The following is a 21,590-nucleotide window of genomic DNA, read 5'->3' on the forward strand; positions in this document are numbered from 1 at the left end:
CTAAGGAAGAGGTCTTTTGGGATTTGTACGCTCAAAGGATTAGGATCCACGCTCGAAATAAGACACTCCCGGACATTAGGTATAATTTAGTATATTTTGCAATATTTAATACACTTTCACTTATTCGCGATTATAATAGTCGGGCGCGATACGTACGATACTTCGATAATATTGAGCGAGCGAGTAGTCTGCGAGTCGTCTCTCGCGAGTCGTCTCTTTTTCTTTCGCTCGCGAGGTGCATCTCGCGCTTATTATATCTCTTAATTAATTAGGTCGTTGATTGGGGAGGAGTGTGGTGTCCCTGACCGGAGCATGTCTCGTGCTCCGCTTGTCAGTCTGTCTCGTCAGCTGCTTACTCAGCTTCCGAGAACTTGACCGTGTATCTTACTTTTATTTTATTAATATCCTTTTATTACTTTGCTCTTTCTTAATTATCTTTCCTTGATCTCTTTTCTAATTTTAATGCTTTGCTTTACTCAGCTCTTTCTTACACTTTTCTGTGTCACTTTATTGTTTTATTCTTTAATATATTAAGTAATTGGTCGGGTTACGACAATGATGTAGGGTCCTCATGCGCCCTCTCCCCGCAATGCTGACAACGGGGATGTCCCTTACATTGGGCCTTTAAGTAGCCATAACGAAGACATGTGAAACAGAGCGTAGTTTTTGTAACGAAAGGCTCGACAGAATGTCTAACCATAAACAAATATATATGTCCAGGGAGCGATTGGCCCTTGAAGGTAATTAAAACGGTCTTACAAGGTATCAATGTAGACTCCTGACCATCAGAGGAGGAGAACTGCGAAACGTCCGTGCTCCTCCGCCTTCTGTTGAGCCTCTTTACGGAGATGACCACAACACCACTGTCAATGCCCCTGCGAATCTTCTCGTCGGGCAAATCGAGAGGAACATTACGAATAATGCCCTTCCTTGTTGTTCTAAAAAGAGGAATATAAGCATTGTATCTTTTTGTTTTAAGGATGGGATTAGAAATCAGGTTGTTTGCCGCCTCTCGAGACTTAAATTGTATGCTTATCTTAGAAAAACCAATCTTTTTAATCTCTAGAATGTCTTTTTTCGAAATAGAATAGAGAAGGCGACCAACCGCGATAGGGTCGATTGAAGACGTGGAATTTTCCGCAGATTGGATAATAACATCGAAGGGGCCCCGCAAGGTTCTATCATATTTATTTGTATTCGAAAGAGACGAAAGGTCATACTCATTTCCATTAGCGAGAGAGTCACAAACATGTTTACCTGAGCTCGAGTCATCCGCCCCCCCCCGTCCCGTCACTACCACCTACTGGAGAAGGCAAATTCCTTTCCATTTTCTTGCGCTTATTATGAATATTAGATTTAATGGACTTATAATTTAAAATATCACAGGCTTCCTTGGGCGGAAAGAATTCCCCCGTCAAAACATGAGAGTCGGACTGAGAATTAGATGCAACATTGTTAGCAGATTCGGATTCAGTTTCCATAACATCGTCAGATTCGGGAGAGAAGGGGAGAAGGGAAGACGCAATAGAGTCAAATCTGTCCTCGTCATTAGCAGATTGCACGTCATCAATTACTAAAGAAGCAGATGCTAAAAGCTTTGGTTTAAGCAAAGTACCCTCCTTAGGGTCTTGGGTCGGCATAATAGCAGGAAGAATCGCCTGGCCGAAAAACCGGCCAGCGGCAATGGCGGGTTACCACGCACCACAAAAGCGCAAAAGCACGCAAATAATAAATAGATAAAGCAAAAGATGATAGTTCACAGTCAGATTCGAGCAACACAACATGCAGCACTATCCTAGCTCGCGAGGTTGGTTATGTGCACACACTCCGAATTGTAATACTCGACGGTATCCCCGATTAACACGCTTCGATCCGCACGACTCGGCGGCTCGGCACCGACTCCAAGGAATTGTGTTGATAGCGCGCAGTTATGACGTAGCACACTACCATTAATGACGTCATGATTTCGTTTGATAGCGCTACCAGCTAGCTCCGCGAACAGCCGATAGCGCTAACGGCATGTAATATTGCTGAAATACTGTAATGTTCAGAAATGGTACAGAAATATTCCATTAACATTTCAGTTGTAACTTTGCATCCGAAATATTTCAGAAATGTATTTGCATCATGTTTTTTAAAATATTGTATTTGCAATATTTCTGAAATCTTTCAAAAAGATAAAAAAGTTTGCTTTAATATTTGTATGTTTCTGTAATATTGCAGAAGAAATATTGCAGATGCAATGATTTAGAAACATTTCTGATACATGATGAAAGTAATATTACATTTACATGGCACGCGTTATATTTCTGAATGTTTCAGATGCAACATTGCATTTGTAATATTTCTGAAAATTTGCTGACAGATTTTAGAAACTTATAAAAAATTAGATATTATAATTGCATTTGAAATTTCTAGAATATGATATATATAATTATAAAATGCTGCAAAAATGAAGAATTTTATCAAAATTTTATTAAAAAGTAATTATAGTCATAAAAACAAACATTTACTAACTATTTACACAGTCTTTATTGTTATTATTTATATTATTATTATTATTTGTTCTTATTTATTATTATTTATATTATTATTGCGCAGTACTTTTCGCAATTACTATAAAAAGCAGCTCGCGTTTCATACTGCAAATAAGTATGTTTAATTAATTCTTCCGATACTTTTAACGCTTTAGTAATAAATAAAATCATAAGTTACATAATATGTACATGAGATAGGTTTCCAACTCATTAAAATAAGAATGGAATATGCAAACAGGAATGGACATTAGACATCGGACACATTTGGACGCACACTTACTAATACGAGACCAAGCCGTCAGCGTGAATAAAAGCCATAGGGCGCGTTCCACTTAACGACCGCAACGCTCACGGTATCATTTCATCCTTGTTCACCGACAGTTAAACAAAGACAGATGATGCTTGCGGTTTTTAAGTGGAACGCGCCCATAGAGTATAGACACGGTAGGCACGACATTATTCCTTCAGTGCAGTTCTGGAAAAATTGAGAACAAAGGCTGATGCAATCACGCAACAAAGCTGTTTTTTAGTTATTAACAAAGTGTATTATTTATACATTTTACGGTGTACAATGTTGAACTACAACATTTGTAAGATATCTACAAGTGATTTTCGCATTGTACCAATAACTTGGTTTTCGGAAAATAACGCAACATTCCAATGGCCTCCCTACGGAAATATAAATGAGGTTAATACAGCAATTTGTAACATATGTACGAGCCAGAAAATGACTGGGATGAAATAAGCCTTGATAAAATTTTAACGTCAAAGAATAAGTAACAATTCTAATTTGATTGTTCATACCGTAAAAATCGAGGTCTCTTGGGCCACTGGAATGTCTTCGAGAGCCACTTTTATTTCTCTGTTTAGCTCACAGTGATTTAAGAAAAGTAAATTGTTACTAGTGAGAATACACGATAAACTAAAAAAACAAGCGTGAAATTTTTGTTTAAATATTCAATTAGATTATTAAAATATAGTGTTGCGAGACACTAATGGTCCAAGAGATCCCATACATATATATACCATAAACCGGGATCTCTTGGACCATCAGTTTATCGTGTATTCTCACTAATAACAATTTATATTATATATATATATATATATATATATATATATATGTATTCATGAAAATTTAAGTGTAAGAATTGTTTGGTTAATAGATGCGTAATTAAATTTATGTGTATATATTTATTTACAGATGATTACTCAAGCGCATTCTACAAATTATTCAAGTAGCATCTGATCAAGAATTATTTGAATTAGATGAAACTAAGTTGAAAAAATCAAGATCAAAGCGTCACAAGAAAAAATATCAATCTACAGATGATGCCTCCACTTCAAATGACGAAAATGACAACGGTGCTAAAACTAGGAAAAAAGTCAAAAAAGCCTCTCATGATAAATTGCCATTAAAACCAGCAAACTTTCAGTCTCTTTTGAAATGTACTAAAACTACAAATAAATCTCCAGGTGAGATAATTTCATAAAAATTTTATCATAACGCATTCAATAATTTTAAAATAAACACTTTAAAGTTTTTCGCTTTAATATTGGTTGCTTTAATTGAATAAAACGAAATATTTGTGATAAATCAAAAAATTTTTTACGTTACAATTTCTTACTAATATTAAGGATTACAAATTTCAACATTTAAATATATTAAAAGTTAAGTTTCTTTTTGGTAATGCATTCATCATATATTGCTTTTACAGATGCTACAAAAACTCGGATAAATGTCGAAAAGAAAACAGTAGCTGATAGTCAATTTAGTAGAAGTTCTTCATTAATATTACTTGCAAACTATGATAACAATGATAATCAAAGCAGTTCAACAGTACATGAAAAGAGTCTATTGAAACCAGTTGTAGATTTAACTAGTATTTTTAAGATTGAACAAAAACTTTCAAGTCTTGTAGGTAAATATCATGTACAGTGTGTTATTGCATCAGTTCTAAAAATTTTTTTGATTAGTTGATTTTGTAATTATTTGATATAATTTTTTTTTATTTCAGAATTTAGCAAGGATATAATTGGCAAAATAAACAAACTCACAAGTTCAATTGAAGACTTGAATAAAAGAATACAGATAGTTGAAAGTATCTTAAATACAGGAAGAGATAAACTAATAAATGAAAATTCGATAACTGACCCAGACAGCACAAGGATGTCCTTAGGACGTCCAAGGGCATCCAGGACATACATGTAGGATATCCTCAGAATATCCCATTGTAATCCTCAGATCTCCTCTGGATGTCCTGAGGAAGAGTAAATGATAGCCGTATATTAACCTCTGGAGAATCCAGGGAGATCCTGTGGAACATCCTAAGGATTTTTATAGGATATGTTAGGGATATTTTTCGTATGTTTCAAGGAGCAAATTTTAAAATTTAAATATAAATTAAAATTATGTTTTGTTATTTACTGCCAATATTAAAAATCTAATATTAAAAATAGTTCACCGTTCTTTAATATTTGAGGCTTTCGTGCTGTACATGAATATTTTAGGTTTGGCTCCCGGGTTTGAATTGTGTAATATTTTCTAAACAATCCAATATCTGAATTCCCTATGTTGGGATTACATCAGAAATTGAACTGATAGAAAATAATTACATTTGTAATTTCCTGTCAGTTGCTCTTTGCAAGCTTTATATAATTCTCATGACCAAATCTCAAATACGAGTTCGCATGTCGCATAGCGGTAAACAAACGAACTAGCGGTTGAATACTATTGTTTGTAAAGTTTTTGGAATGTTGCGAACCGTAACATTTCTCATGAAATATTAAATAAATAATAATTTTTGATATATGAAAATGTGCGCATCAAATTCAATTATTAATATTAAACGAAATTAACGTTAACAATTAATTGCACATGTATATGTCCTCTGGAAATCCAAAAGACATCCAATATAATAGACAGGGCAGATATATCCTACAGACATCCAGGGGTTATCCAGTGGACATTTATAGGACATTAATACTTATTATAATACTTAAGATTTCTAAATTATATAAAATAGCCGACACAACTAAAAATAATTATGTATGCATATTAAACTTTTATAAATATATTTATAATAATATCTTAAAACATCCTACAAATGTCCTGAACCGTCCTGGACATATTCAGGATGATCCTGAGGATGTTTTGTGCTGTCTGGGGACGAAATTGAAGATTTTATCTCATTGCAAACGGTTGACAAATTTAATGAGTTTGACAATAAATTAAATGAGTAAGTTTTTATGATAATGATGTCAATTATATATAGTATAAGTGTGTACAATTTAATTTATAATTACAAGCTGCTTTTAGAACCTGCTCATCTTCATCGTAGTAATGTTGACGAGAATAATGTGCAACATAAAAATATTGCACCTTGGTTAGCTCAAGCAAATTTACATTTATCCAGAGAAAAGTAATAATACTAATTTTATATAAAAGCTGTACTGTATAAGTAGTATTAAAATTTGTATAATGTATTAAAATATATATATTTTTCAGAACTTAAAAGGCAAAAAAAGAAGCATCACAAAATTACAGTGATGATGGAACTACGTCTAGAGACGAGGAGCAGACATAATTATTTTAAGCAACCTCTTTTATTAAGGAATGTAATTTTTAAAAAAATTAAAAAATTTTAGGAAACCATGACAAAATAGAAGTGTTCAATTTTTATATATAATATATTGCAGAAACATTTCGGAAATATTTCACTCAAGGAATTGCAGATACATTTCAGATATATTACTGCAATATAATAGACATTTTGAAATAAATATAAAATGGAAGCGTTTGATTTTTTACATGCATTTTTATGATAATGTAAATCTCTGGTAAACGACTTCTGAGATATATCTTAGAAATATGTCTAATACATTAATATTGATTATATTAATAGAAGTCGTTTACCAGAGATTTATATTATCATAAAAATGCATGTAAAAAAATCGAACACTTCCATTTTATATTTATTTCAAAATGTCTATTATATTGCAGTAACATATCTGAAATGTATCTGCAATTCCTGGGATGAAATATTTCCGAAGTGTTTCTGCAATATATTACATAAATATGTTTCAGAAATATTTCAATAATATCACCGAAATATTGCTGCAATCTTTCAGCAAGGTTGCATTTGAAATGATTACGGACATTGAAACATTGCAGAAATGTTGCAGAAACAGTCATGAAATATTTATGCAATATTGCTGAAAGATGTAATATTTCAAATGGAATATTGCAGCAATGTATCAGAAATATTACATGCCGAGTGGGTAAATAGCGCGAATAGCGTCTCCCCGAACGCACCCGCGGTAGCGTCGCGACGCCAAGTATATTAAAAAATTCGTTCTAGCTTGTCAACGGTTTGCCTATGTACAGGAGCTGCGACGCTACTAAGTAGCTTATCCGGAGTTTTCACTCTTAAGAAACTTTTGATTAAAATACCTCAAGAACTAAAGCCATAATCAAAAATCTAACGGCACTTTTCTCATACAATGTGGATGCAAGCATTCAATTGCGACCAGTTTGAATAAGATTGATGCAGTCAATCCTGAGGTATGATAATCGTATTGAGCAAAATATCAAAATTATCACATTTATTTTTCCAATTCAGACTCTCACGTACGTATGCTCGCACGCACACACACAAAGCGATTTCGTCCCTCAAGACGCGTTTGCATCGTTCATGTATGATTATTCGCTTGAGTGTGCAAATATGCCTTGAGAGACAATGTTGTGTATGTACATGCATATGTATAAGACAATAATATTGGTTATGAGAGTATATATCGCGCGGACAACATAAAAAATTAGTTATGGTATATATCCCCAGGAAGCAATTTGATAACAAATTGTTGCCAAATTGGCATCAAATTCGCTCAAAACTTGGTAACAAATCCAGTGCCATCTGTGTCCGCATTAAGCTTGTGTTTTGGTGACAAAGCTTGTTGACATAACCTGACAGCAAATTGACGGCAAAAACCGAGCAAAGCTTGACATGATTTGACGTCAAATTGATGGCAAAAATCGACCAAGATCTGCGCAAGACAATCTGATAGCAGATTGTCAGCAAAAACCGAACAAATTCTGCAGCTTTTGGCCATTCATATAAAAGTATATATTTAAATAGATTTAAAGCCTTAACCCTAAGTAACAAAATGATGATAAGTTTTGGTCATAAAATGACCATTAGATAATTAGACATTATATAAAATCATATATTAATATGTTAAAACATATAGGTAAATTCAAATAACTTAATTTCTAAAATTAAAGATCTTTTTGGACAGAAATTGTTTGAATAAGTGAAAATCGAACAATTATCTGTCCGATTTGCAAAAAATCAATTCAATATCTGAATTTCCTGTATAAGAATTGTGTCAAAAATTGAACTGATAGAAATATATATATTATAATATTAGCATTTTGTAGGCTTTATATACACTCATGACAAGAATTTGAATACAGGTATAGATAATGAATAACGCGCCGCATAGCGATAAGCGATTGAACTATTTTATAATACTTTGTAATAAGCTGCAGATTTTGTTCGGTTTTTGCTGCCAATTTGCCATCAGATTGCGCACTCTAGATCCTGCTCAGTTTTTGCCGACAATCTGATGTCAGTCATGTCAGCAAGCTTTGCTCGGTTTCTGCCGCCAATTTGCTGTGTAGTTATGTTAGCAAGCTTTGCTTGATTCTTGCCGGCAATCTGCCAGCTTAATCGGTAATAACAACTCTTGTACCAAATTTGTAGCCTTTTTGCTGACAATAATTTGTAGCAAGCACTTGGCAATATCTGTTAGAACAGACCTGGCTGACTGGGTCGCGGAATAATGGAACGAAAAGTGATAAGAGTATTGTGGAATAGTGCAACAACGCAGAGAAGTGATAAAGTGAAAAGAAATTATTAAATTTATAAACTATTAATAGTGTGAGGAAGAGAAGTGATCTCTTTTAATCGATGTCATCAAGCAAAATTTGATTACAGGTTACATTAATAAAACTGAGCGAATATTTACAGTGGAGTGAATCTGTGCATTATCAATTATAACATATTTTGATAAATACATTATTGGAAAATGATTACAAATGAATCGAAGGAATATTTGGAGATTTTGGCTGATTAACCACTTTATTACTTTTTTTTTTGTGTTGCACTATTCCGCGATATATAAACATATTTAATAAATCAATAAATGCAAAAAATATTTGATCTTTTTTAGTTATATCATTTATTAGAATACATTTTAGAAGGAATTATATACTGTTAAAATGTATGCGTTTATTCAATAGAATGGACTTGTGTCATATTCATATTAAATCTATGAATAAGAAACAAGTCCATTTTCGTAATAAAAATAATTTCTTTCCTATTGCTTTCTATTTTTTGATATTTATTCAGTTATATTATTATTATTGATTATACGGTTTGTATATAGTTTAATTTCTGTAATATTAAAATTGTCTATAAAAATAAGATAGATAAGTGATTGATACTTAAGATTATTTATAATCTTGTATTCTATACTTATATTCAATATGGTATAAGCTTTGTAAATATATACTGTTTATATAATTCCTTTTAAAAAAAAATTTCCTTTCTATTGAATAAATTTAAAAAAAAATCACATCCATATAAATACTGCATAATGTTGTACTTTATATTTTGCAGGAAAAATGTCTAATTTTAAATTCTTACAAAAAGCAATGAGATCCCACAAAAAAACCTCACAAAGATAAAAAAGAATACGCCAGGTATATAAAAAAATCCTAATTTGTACATAAAAAAAGTTTAATATTTACCCTTAAGAAATAACTTTTAAAAAAATTTTTCCTTGAAAAATAATTTTCATAAAAATAAAAAAATAAAAAATAATTTTTCTCTAAAAAATAACTCTAAAAAATAAAAATCTTTAAAAAATCAAAAATCAAAACTAAATATGAAATCAAGTTAACTAGCCAAATACATAGAAGCAGTTCAGTTTGTAATTTGAAATAATATTTGTTTGATAAAATCAGTCTTGCATTTATAGAAATATTATAGATTTTCTCAAGAAAATTAAAATGTACTTTATTTTTATAGAATTACGTTATTATGCCCCCCCCCCCCCCAAATGAATATTATATACAGTATATAAAATAGCATAATTATATTACGGATTTTATTACAAATGGTACATCACATAAAACTATTTAACTCTTAATGCAATAACGTCGATCACATCGATCACCAATTTCAAGTTTAAAAGTGCCCCGTGCCAAACTGTCCGAGTTGTTTTGAAATTAATCATAAGCTTTACCAGATAGGCCTGTAATGAAAAGGATTAAAATTAAAGTGACATAGAAAAACTTGGCGTGCCCGAGTCGTATTATAAGTCATTTATTTTTATTAATATATTGATAATGATTTCTGATAATCTTTTGGAAATTTTTATTTCAGATCGGGCACGCCAAGCATTTGTATGTCACTTTAATTTTAATCCTTTTCGTTACAGGCCTATCTGTTAAAACTTATGATTAATTTCAAAACAACTCAATCAGTTTAGCACGGGGCACTTTTAAACTCGAAACTGGTGATCGATGTGATCGACGTTATTGCATTAAAAGTTAAATAATTTTATGTGATGTACCATTTGTAATAAAATTCGCAATATAATTGTGCTATTTTATATATTGTATATAATATTTATTTGGGGGGCGGGGGGGGGGGGACATAATAACATAATTCTATAAAAATAAAGTGCATTTTAATTTTTTTGAGAAAATCTATAATATTTCTATAAATGCAAGACTGATTTTATCAAACAAATATAATTTCAAATTACAAACTGAACTGCTTCTATATACTTAGCTAGTTAAGGCTCCTGAGTAGTCACCGTGAAACTCCGAGTTGACGGTGGCGACATAGGAATAAAGATGCTGCGGTAGGAATAAGAACCCTGTTCAACGACTTATCATATAAGTCAGTGCTGGGATTTACTTGCACATTTTGGCCCAATTTCGTGACTCACGCCTATTGTTCCCCACTCACCGCTCGTGCGTTAGCAACGAGTCTCCAGATACGCGTAACTAAGGAACGCGACGCTTTGTCTCAGGAGCGTCCGTATATAAGAATGCCCAAATATAATAATAAGACAATACTTTTCTATAATTAAAAGTTTTTCTTCAATATTTTATATCAATAAATTATAAAATATTGAAAAAAAAACTTTTAATTCTAAGAATTTTCGCGGTGTATTTAGAAAAGTATTGTCTTATTATTATATTTGGGCATTCTTACATATAAACGCTCCTGAGACGAAGCGTCGCGGTCCTTAGTCACGCATATCTGGCGACTCGTTGCTAACGCACGAGCGGTAAGTGGGGGGCAATAGGCATGAGCCACAGAATCGGGCCGAAATGTGCAAGTAAATCCCAGCAGCACTGATATAAGTGAACTGGGATTTATATGTAACTTTCGGCTGAATTTTTTAGCTCACGCCTATTGCTCGCTGCTCCCCTCTTACCCCTCGTTCCTTAGCAACGCATCACCGCATCATAAATCGTAACTAAGGAGCGCATCACTTAGTCTCAGGAACGTGCTATTACAAATGTATAATAGCACAATACTCTGGTAACCATAAAATATAAATATTTTAAATTATTATAGAACGTACATATACGTAATTAATAATAGAATAATAATTATTTTTGTTATTAATATAAAATAAAATATTGAATAGAAAATTTTAATGAGAACCTCTACTACTAGAGAACTAGAGTATTGTGCTATTATATTTATAATACGCACGTTTCTGTGACTAGCAGGGGAGGACGCGACTTTAGGATTACCGAATTGAAAAAGGCTTTTATAGTGTAATACTCTATTAGAAAAATACTTGAGCAAAGGGATAGAGCGCAATGCTTAGCCATTTCCAAGAAAATGATTTAAACAATATGGCTTTCATATATCTGGCTCCGTTATATCAATTAGCGAAAAGGCGGTGTAGCTCGGGCATTAAGCGCGTGACTATCACGCATCCAACCCGGGTTTAATTCTTGTCCCTGACACTCTTTTTCTCATTCTTTTTTCATACAATCTAACAACGAATATTTATTCATGTAAAATAAAGTTAATTAAATTAAATTTTTTTTAATTTGCGCTTTCGGAAGGCAATTTTCTTTTAATTTATTCATGAAACTGAGCATAATTTTTGTTAAACTTACAACCTTATTATTTTATGCATTCTACTGGATATAAAATAAAGCAAATAAAACGCCACTATTTGAACATAATTATAATTTAATACAAAATTACAAACAAATGTGTCAAAACTTATTCATCCTTATTATCAGTAACATCAACATTCTCTACAGATCGGTTACAATTATTCAGATGATATATTTGTCGTAATTACTTGTTGTAATTTTGTATTAAATTATAATTATGTTCAAAAAGTGGCGTTTTATATACTTCGTTTTGTATCGGATAGAATGTATAAAATAATAAATTAAAATTGAATAAATTAAATTGAATAAATTAAAAGAAAATTGCCTTCCAAAAGTGCAATTAAAAAAAATTTAATTTAATTAACTTTATTTTACATGAATAAATATTCGTTGCTAGATTGTTTAAAAAAGAATGAGAAAAAAAGTGCCAGGGACAAGAATTGAACCCGGGTCTGATGCGTGGTAGTCACCCGCTTTAATGCCCGAGCTACGTCGCCTTTTCAATAATCGACCTTACGGAGCTGTATATAAGAAAATATATTATTTAAATATTATTAAAATCAAATTTTTTGGGAAATGGCTGAGCATTGCGCCCTTCCTTTGCTCAAGTATTTTTCTAATAGAGTACTACACTATATAATAGATATATAAAAGATATATACTATATATATGTTACGTGTTAGCTACAAGTTACCAGCGTATTACCCATATGTCAGAATTTTTATGCAGCGCCTCACGTTGCAAATCGATGAACTATGAGGCGTGAAAAGTGACGTTTTGGCAGCCCAAATTATTCTTGCGTGCCATTTCGTAATTATTCACTTTATGCTAATGCTGTGATGTGTAACGTATTTGTGAAATTTATAAAATTGTCCGAAAACTAAGCTTAGCAAGTTAAGTATTATGTAAAAAGAACATTTTGCACTTCTTTCGACAGCTGTCAAATTACATGTTTTCCCGTATGACTAGGCTTACTTTGACACTCATTTTACAGTTATTTATTAATTGTCAAAGGAAAAGCTTAGTTTTCGGACAATTTTACGAGTATACTAAAGCGATCTGTAGTCTTGTTTCTTTAAAATATCTTTTTATTTAAAAATGGCACGCAAAAATTCTCAGCGTGTCATTTCTCGCTTCTGACGTCATCATTCCAATATGGCCGCGGCGACTACTCAGGAGCCTTAATTTGATTTTATATTTAGTTTTGATTTTTGTTTTTTTAAAGGTTTTTATCTTTTAGAGTTATTTTTTAGAGAAAAATCAGTTTTTTATTTTTTATAAAAATTATTTTTCAAGGGAAAATTTTTTTAAGAGTTAATTTTTAAGGGTAAATATTAAACTTTTTTTACGTACAAATTGGGATTTTTTTATATACTTGGCGTATTTTTTTTTTACCTTTGTAAGGTTTTTTTGTGAGATATAAATATCTTCAATGTGTCTTCTCAATACTTTCCAGGAAATCCATTATTCTTTATCGATATCACTTGAAGATGGAGAAGAGACTCATTACTCTTTCCTTGATTTTCCACAACATAATAACTGATTCTGTGTATTGAATCAAAATGAGAAGGAAGAGTCGGTTAATAATACTTAATTGTAGATTTTAGAGGATCGTATAAAAGTTCATAATAATTTGGCATTTCATTGATTAAAACAGAAGCCTATGATGGAGTTTTAGAAAATGTGAAATATGTTTCAAGATGTTAATTACAAAATGTTAAAGGACTATTTAGAAAAGGTATTGCAAAAATCCTAATCTTATTTTTATTTACTATATTTAATCTTTTTTTTTAGAAGTTGTATATATTCTTGATTTATATTTTACATATGGAAAATTCAAATATGTGTGTATATATTGTGAGTATCATAGGAATAATACAAATATATGTGAATATATATATATATATGTATATATATATATATATATATATATATATATATATATATATATATATACCATATTGTTCCTATGATACGCATTATATATATATATATATATTATGCGTATCATAGGAACAATAAGGAGACACAAAGGAGAATATGGGAAGCTTATGCAATCTCTCACTCTTTCTCTCTCCACTGATTCAAAAATTAAATCCAGGAATGAAGATATTTATTACAAAATTAATGATTTTAAAGAATAAAATTGCTAAAGACACAAAAAAAAGCACCTATATCCTTTATTTAATTACTTACTTATCATCTACTTTTATATCCTTTAACAGATTTTTAGTACCCAGAGAGCACAAAACATCCTCAGGATCATCCTGAATATGTCCAGGACGGTTCAGGACATTTGTAGGATGTTTTAAGATATTATTTTAAATATATTTATAAAAATTTAATATGCATACATAATTATTTTTAGTTGTGTCGGCTATTTAATATAATTTAGAAATCTTAAGTATTATAATAAGTATTAATGCCCTATAAATGTCCAGTGGATAACCCCTGGATGTCCGTAGGATATATCTGCCCTGTCTATTATATTGGGTGTCTTTATATTTATATTGGATTTCCAGAGGATATATACATGTGCAATTAATTGTTAACATTAATTTCGTTTAATATTAATAATTGAATTTGATGCGCACATTTTCATATATCCAAAATTATTATTTATTTAATATTTCATGAGAAATGTTACTGTTCGCAACATTCCAAAAACTTTACAAACAATAGTATTCAACCGCTAGTTCGTTTGTTTACCGCTATGCGACATGCGAACTCGTATTTAAGATTTGGTCATGAAAATTATATAAAGCTTGCAAAGAGCAACTGACAGGAAATTACAAATGTAATTATTTTCTATCAGTTCAATTTCTGATGCAATCCCAACATAGGGAATTCAGATATTCTTAATTCAGCCAAACCTAAAATATTCATGTACAGCACGAAAGCTTCAAATATTAGAGAACAGTGAACTATTTTTAATAGATTTTTAATATTGGCAGTAAATAACAAAACATAATTTTAATTTATATTGAAATTTTAAAATTTGCTCCTTGAAACATACGAAAAATATCTCTAACATATCCTATAAAAATTCTTAGGATGTTCCACAGGATCTCCCTGGATTCTCCAGAGGTTAATATACGGCTATCATTTACTCTTCCTCAGGACATCCAGAGGAGATCTGAGGATTACAATGGGATATCCTTTTTTTTTTTTTGTAACGGAGGGGAAATGCTTTTACGCATACCCCGCCTCGATGGGGTTCGAGGCGGGGTTATGTGGGACTCACCCCGGCCTAAACAAACGGCCGGGGACTACCCACTAAAACCCCTCCGGGTGGTCTTCTCGGGCGTTTCTGGGGGCCTCTCTGGAAACTGGCATATGCACTACTTCAGAGAGGCCCCCCGCCCACAAGCCTTGCTCGCTGGGGGAGCAGTTTATCTCTCCCCCAGTGCCCACATTAAGACGTGGGCATCGGCTTAACTAGGCGAGAGGGGGACCACCGCCCCTCTCGCCTCCCTCCCGGTGTTAGTCCCGGGGGGGGGCGTGGTCGGGCCCAGGTACCCCACCTGGGCTCCGACCACCGGGCCCGACCTCGAGCGAGACGTCCGCGACGAGTCTGCGGACGCCCCCCGAGTTCGTCGGGGCCTTGCGCTAGCGCAGGAGGTGTTCGATGGGGCTGGACCCGATCGTGGCCCGACCCCCTCCTCCCGCGCGCGCCCCCCCTTGTCTGGGGCGGGTTTCCGGGACCGCCATGGGCCAATATGGCCCCGGCCCCCGTCGACCCACCCCGGGAGGTCCGTGGAGCGCGGCGATGACGTGCCGCACCCCTCTGACCAGGGAGTGCGGGGGGTCCGCGGGTCCTGCCCGTAGTGGGCCCTCCCCGCGTTCCCCCCCTAGATCCCCCGGCTGTCCCTCCTCGGTCGCGGACTCCCCGGCGTCCGCCGGGGAGCCGCTCCCGCTCTCTTTCGGCCTCCTCCTTCTGCAGCATTACTGCCTCGCAGAAGGAGGAGACCGCCCTCCAGGACTCCCCGCTCTCGAGCATAGCACCGACGATGCCCGAGAGCGAGAAGCCAATATCCCCCCCCTATTATTTGGACGAGAACACGGCGCTCTTCCGCCCACGCTGGGCACACCTCCAGCGTGTGCTGCGCTGTGTCCTCGTCCGCGCCGCAATGGTGGCAGCACGCGCTGTCCTCTTTCCCGATGCGACACAGGTATGAGCCAAAGCATCCATGGCCTGTAAACACCTGTGTCGCACGGTATGGCATCTCGCCATCCGCCCTCGTGACCCATTTGATCAAGTGAGGGCGGATGGCCTCGACGACGCGCCTCCCCGTGTTGTCACGGGGGTCGGAGAGGTGCTCGTCCCACCTCTCCAGAGCGCGTCGCCGGGCTTGGAGCCTCACGGCGGCCTTGACCCTTGGGGTCAATGCCACGCCTAACCCGCCGAGCTTCCGCGTACGCCTGTACACAAAGGCGTACATATCGGCGTAGAGCTCGACGGGCGGCGTTCCTGCCAATAATGTGGCCGCCGTGTGCGACACCGTCCTATACCCGTGGACGACCCTGATGGCCACCCTCCGAAAGACGCGGCGCAGCAGCATTTTGCTGCGCCTTCCGGCCATCAGAGCGTCCGCCCACACCGATGACCCATAAAGGGCCACCGCCCGGACGGTGTTCGCATAGAGGCGACGCACCCGGCCATCCGGGCCCCCAAGATTGGAGTCGGCTAAGGCTAATTGCCACCGACTCCGCCCTGGGGCCAGGCGCCTAAAGTGCTCGCCAAAGCTCCAAGTCGCGTCTAGGTAGAGACCGAGGTACTTCAATTGGTCTCCCACCCGGACGGAGATGTCATCTACCGTGACATAGGCCTCGGAAGGGGAAGTCCTACGCTTCCCCCTATGCATGAATAGTGCCTCGGTTTTGTGAGGCGCTACCTGCAGGCTCATGCCACGGATAGCGCGGACAGCGCACGCTACCCCAACGTTGGCGGTGTATACCGCATCCCCCCAGCTTTTTCCCCCGGCCAATAGCAGAGTGTCGTCTGCATAGCAGACGACCCTGCAGCCGGGGGGGAGAGCAATGCCCAGCACTCTGTTGTACGCGAGGCTCCACAGAGTGGGGCCCAACACTGACCCTTGTGGAACCCCGCAGTACACGTCCCTTCTGCGCAGGAGTACCCTGTTATCAGGGTACTCCAGCCACCTGTCCCGGAAATAACTCCTAAGGACCTCCACCATGTAGGGAGGGAGGCCAAAGGTGTTAGCGGCCTCCCCCACCCTACTCCAGGGCAGGGTGTTGAATGCGTTGTGGATGTCAAGTGACACCGCAATCACTACCCTGCCCTCCTTCATAATGGATTCCGCGAGGGACCGTACACGCAGGATTGCGTCCACGGTCGATCGCACCCTGCGGAACCCATATTGGTCTCGGTGGAGGTCCATATCACCTCGGGACAGGTGTTGGACGAGGCGGTTCGCCAACACTCTCTCCAAGAGCTTTCCCGCCTCGTCCAACAGGCAAATTGGCCTGTAGGCAGAAGGGACGTTGCCAGGCTTGCTCCCCTTTGGGATGAGGACCAATCTGGCTCTCACCCACGCTGGGGGGAATACACCTTGCCTGAGGCAGCTATTGAATAGCTGCCTCAGGCGCCCGGACAGGTGGTCCAAGGCTAGGACCCAGACCCGGCCGGGGATCCCGTCGGGGCCCGGGGCCTTATTGCCCCTGAGCCTCAGCCGACGGATCACACCGGCCATCTCGTCCTCTGTAACCTCCAGGTCCTCCGACCACGGGATGGCCGCCTCCTGGCGGCCACCCGCGTCGAAGGGGGGGCCCTCGGATGGAAAGAGGGCCCCCAAAACGTCCTCGAGGACCTGGGGTTTCAGGGACTCCGTCACGGGGCGCGCCCAAGATCTAAGCTCGTTCATGACAAGCCTGTATGGGCGCCCCCATGGGTCTGCGTCCAGCGAGCGTAGGAGTTCGTCCCACGCTCGGACCTTGGACCTCCTGATCTCGGCGCTGAGGGCGTTCCTTGCGGCACGGAACCCCTCATACGCCTCAGCCGTTCTCTCGGCGTCGTGACGACGCCGAGACCGGGTGAAGCGGCGTCTGGCCGCGACGGAGCATCGCCGAAGTTCGGCGATCTCCGCGCTCCACCAGTACGCCGCTCTTCGCGGGCGGGGGCTGGTCCGGGGCATCGCGAAATCACACGCGTCGCGTAATGCGCCCCGGAACCAGTTCACCTCCTCGGTGATCCCCCGCCCCTCCCCCCGGGACACGGCCAGTCTGCCGCAAGGACGGCCGCGATCAGCCTGTCCGGGCTCAACTTGGTGAGGGCCCATCTCCGTGGCCGGGCATCTCCCTGGTCTTGGGAGCGGCCGAGCACCCCGTGGCGGGCAGCGCGGAGGACCACCTCTATGTAGAGGTGGTCCGAGAGTGTTTCGCACTCCGCCACCCGCCAGCTTATGATCTTACGTGCGGCGGAGGGGGTGGCCCAGGTCAAGTCCGGGACCGATTCCGCCTGCCACCGCACTAGGGTGCTCCTCGACCCCGTGTTTATCAAACACAGGCCAAGTGCCGCCGCCCAGTCCTGCAGGGCCTCGCCCCTGGCGTCCGTGAACCGGGAACCCCAACGCGTTGATTTCGCGTTGAAATCCCCGGCCACAATAATCCGACGGGGCATCTGTCGGCGAAAACAAGCCGACACCCCGTCCAAAAACGCCTCAAACTGGGCGAGGCCCACGTTGGGGGAGATGTATACTCCCAACACGGATATGGGCCCCCACCTGACCGCCACCACTCCCGCCCCGGCCTCGACCGGTGTGCAAGGCGGGAGTGTGGGGTCACACCTCCACGTGATCGCGACGGAGCCTGTTCGGTCGCCAATCCAGCATGGACTGACTTCCGGAACGTGGTATGGCTCCGCCGCGATCCCCAATCCGAAACCACGCTCTGCCAGACTATGCAGGAATAAGTCCTGCGCCCGGCGAGCGTGGTTCAGATTGGCCTGCAGGATGCCCAGGGACATTTATTTACTTGTCCCTGGGCTCCGCCATCGTCACCTCCGCCAACGAGGCGGGGGGCGTGACGGCTGCAGGCCGGGCCCTTGGGGGCCTTTTTTCCTTGGGGGCCTCGGTTGGGATCCCCCTATCCCCCGCCCCGCGTTTGCGGGTATCGGGGGGCGCCGTCGTGATCTCGGCCAGTCTCACCGGCCGAGTCACCTCCGCAGCGCTCGTCGACGGGAGGGGCTCCCGTTGTTTGCCCGGCCGTTTCTTTTGGGGGGGGTGCATCTGGCACTCCCCACCCTGTGATCGGCCGGGCGCCCCAGTCCCGCGCAAACAGGGCACCTGGCCTTGCCCGCGCAGTCGCGCGCCAGGTGCCCGGGTTCGCCACACCTGTAGCAGCAGCCCCTTTGATCAATGGGGTTGCTGCAGTGCTGCTGGACATGGCCCCTCTCCAAGCATTTGAAGCATTGGAGAGGGCGCTTGTCCAGCAGCTCCACTTGGGCCCGGGACCATCCTATCTGGATGGCCCGGGCTGCCGCTATTTTATTAGCGGCCCTTAGTGGGTACTGCACCCAGACAGTGACCAGGCCGCGGGTTGGGAACTTAATGTCCCCAACCCGCACATCCGCTGCCTCGCAGCCCCCCGGCCCAGCGATGGCCGCCGCGATGTCGGTGGCCGCGATGGACTGGTCGAGGCCGCGGAGCCTTAGCTCCGCCTTCTTTATGGGCCGGGCGAGTCGGACCACTTCGCTGCCAGCGAAGACCCGGCAGAGGTCGGCGTAAAGGGCGTCAGCCCTGCGACGCCGTTGGCCCGTCTTTCTCGCCCGACCCGGCGAGCTCCACCACCATGGCCCCCGTGGCGGCCTCCCGGACCCAAAAGGAGTCAATTCCCAGCTTTGGGAGATCGATCTCCCTCCGGGCCCTGGCCATGGTCTCTTGGTATGCCCCGTCGGCGCAGGTTATGGTAACCGCTGCCGATCGGGGCACCCTACGCCTCGAGGCATCTCCCCCTCGGCGCCTCTTTGGTCGTTGCTGTCCCCCAATACGCTGGGTGGACTGCGCCGCCTTTGTGGCGCCCTTCCTGGCCGGGGGTTGGGCCGCCTGCGCGGCCCTTGCCCGTGCCGTTCTCTCCCTCCGCCCCACGACCCTCGACCAGGACTCGTCCTGGCGAGGGGTAACCGGGGGAAGGGGAGGGAACCCCCGATCCCGTGCCACCGGCCTGGGATCGCTAGAAGGGGCGGGGCTCTGCTCCGCCCTCCCGGGGTCGCCGGTACGCCGCGGGGCGCAGGGGGCGGGGGCCTCGTGCCTCCGCCCCCCGCCGCGCCGCGCGATTTTTTCCTCTTCCCCCTCTTCCTCCCCTGCCCCGGCGCCGAGGCGCCGGCAGGGGGGAGAGGCGGGAAGTCTCTCCCGGGCGGGCGGCCGGCCGCCGGAGCGGGTCCGGAGGGTCCGCCCCGGCCTAACGCCGCCCGCATGTCGACGAGGGTGGCGATCTGCTCGGTATACCAGTCGTATACCAAGCTCGCTCACCCTCGCCGACAACTCCCGGCGGGTAGCTCGCAGGGAGCGGCGCAGAGGTACCCCCCAAAGGGGGCCTCATCGCCGCAAATCCCCGGCCACCCGCCGACGTTGGGGACCGCAGTCCCTTTCCCCCCTTAGGGGACGTTGGGGACCCCTGTCCCTTGCCCCCCCCCTATAAAACGTTGGGGACGTAAGTCCCTACCCCCCCAACGTTGGGGACCCCTGTCCCTTCCCCCCCGCCGGGCGCTCCACCCTCACTGGTGCGTCCAGCATCTCCACCGACTTCACCCGGGTTGCCTCCCGCTTTTTACGGGGAGATCCCCCGGGCGACCCGGGGAGAGCCAGCTGGAGGGAGGGTTTGACGGCTCGGACCGCCGCCAACTCCCCTCGAAGCTCGCGAACCTCTTTCTGGAGGTCCGCGTTGCGGTCCCCGAGGGACTTCATGTCCCGTCGGAGAGCCGCAAGCTCCCCCTCTCCCTCAACCCGTTGGGCCCTCTCCGCCAAGGCGCTAGCCGCCACCCTCACCAGGGCCGCGGCCTCCCTCAGCTTTCGCTGAAGAGAGCCCTTCAGGTTGCCGGAGCAGGCGGCTATCCGATCGATAGCAGCCGCCTGCTCCAGACTACGCGCCGCAATGTCCGGGGTGGGGGCCTGCCCCACCTCGTCGGCGCACTGTGCCTCGTAGGCCCTAAGGTCCCTATTCGGCGGAGGGAGGAGAGCATCCTCCGATAAGGCCTTCCTGGCCCTCTGCTCCCTCTCCCTCTCCCTCCTACGGGCGGCCTCCGCCTCGCGCTTCGCGCGAAGGCCCACAAACTCGCCCGTAGTGGGCGGCAGCCCGCGTCCCCGCTTCTTGGGGAGCTCCTCCTTTCCCATGATCTCCCCTTCGGGAGACACGTACCCCTCGGTGTCCTCGCTAACTAGCGAGGCCCTTGAGGAGGGGACGGGGGTGGCACAACTACTGCCCCCCCGTGAGGAGTCCTCCGCCATCTCGTTCGAGCGGGTGAGGCTCTTGCCCCGACCCGCTTCGCCCCGGTTGTAGGGGTGCGCCCTCGCAGACGAGAGCGAGCGCGACCGGGACCCCGACTTCGATGAAGCCGGGCCCGGTCGACCCGCCCTCCGCGTGGTCACCCTCTCCTCTCTGTCTTCGGCGATAGCCATCTCGCCGGGGGCGCTCGTCGGCAACGCTCCCGGTGGCCCGTCGTATGATGACGACGAGGGGGAACCGGGACTGTATCCCCCCCACGCCGGCCGCTGTGGGTTCCGAGGCCCATTGCGACGGTAAGGTTCTTATCTTTAATTGTGTCTGGCATTTCAGTATCAAATAAAGATGGTTTAATTTCGGTGTTTTCCTTCACCTAG

The 21,590-nt window shown here is 42.2% G+C and overlaps 1 protein-coding gene across 1 annotated transcript; it reads right to left on the reverse strand.

The window, feature by feature from the left end:
- Positions 1-17,950: 17,950 nt before the first annotated feature.
- LOC138933342 (uncharacterized) lies at positions 17,951-18,739 on the reverse strand. The gene has a single exon (XM_070295960.1). The coding sequence runs from the start codon at positions 18,737-18,739 to the stop codon at positions 17,951-17,953; it is 789 nt and encodes a 262-aa protein (XP_070152061.1).
- Positions 18,740-21,590: the final 2,851 nt, after the last annotated feature.

The sequence above is a fragment of the Polyergus mexicanus genome, unplaced genomic scaffold (genome assembly GCF_030449975.1).
Source record: "Polyergus mexicanus isolate NDT 795.1 unplaced genomic scaffold, iyPolMexi1.0 SCAF_5, whole genome shotgun sequence".
Lineage (NCBI taxonomy): Eukaryota > Metazoa > Arthropoda > Insecta > Hymenoptera > Formicidae > Polyergus > Polyergus mexicanus.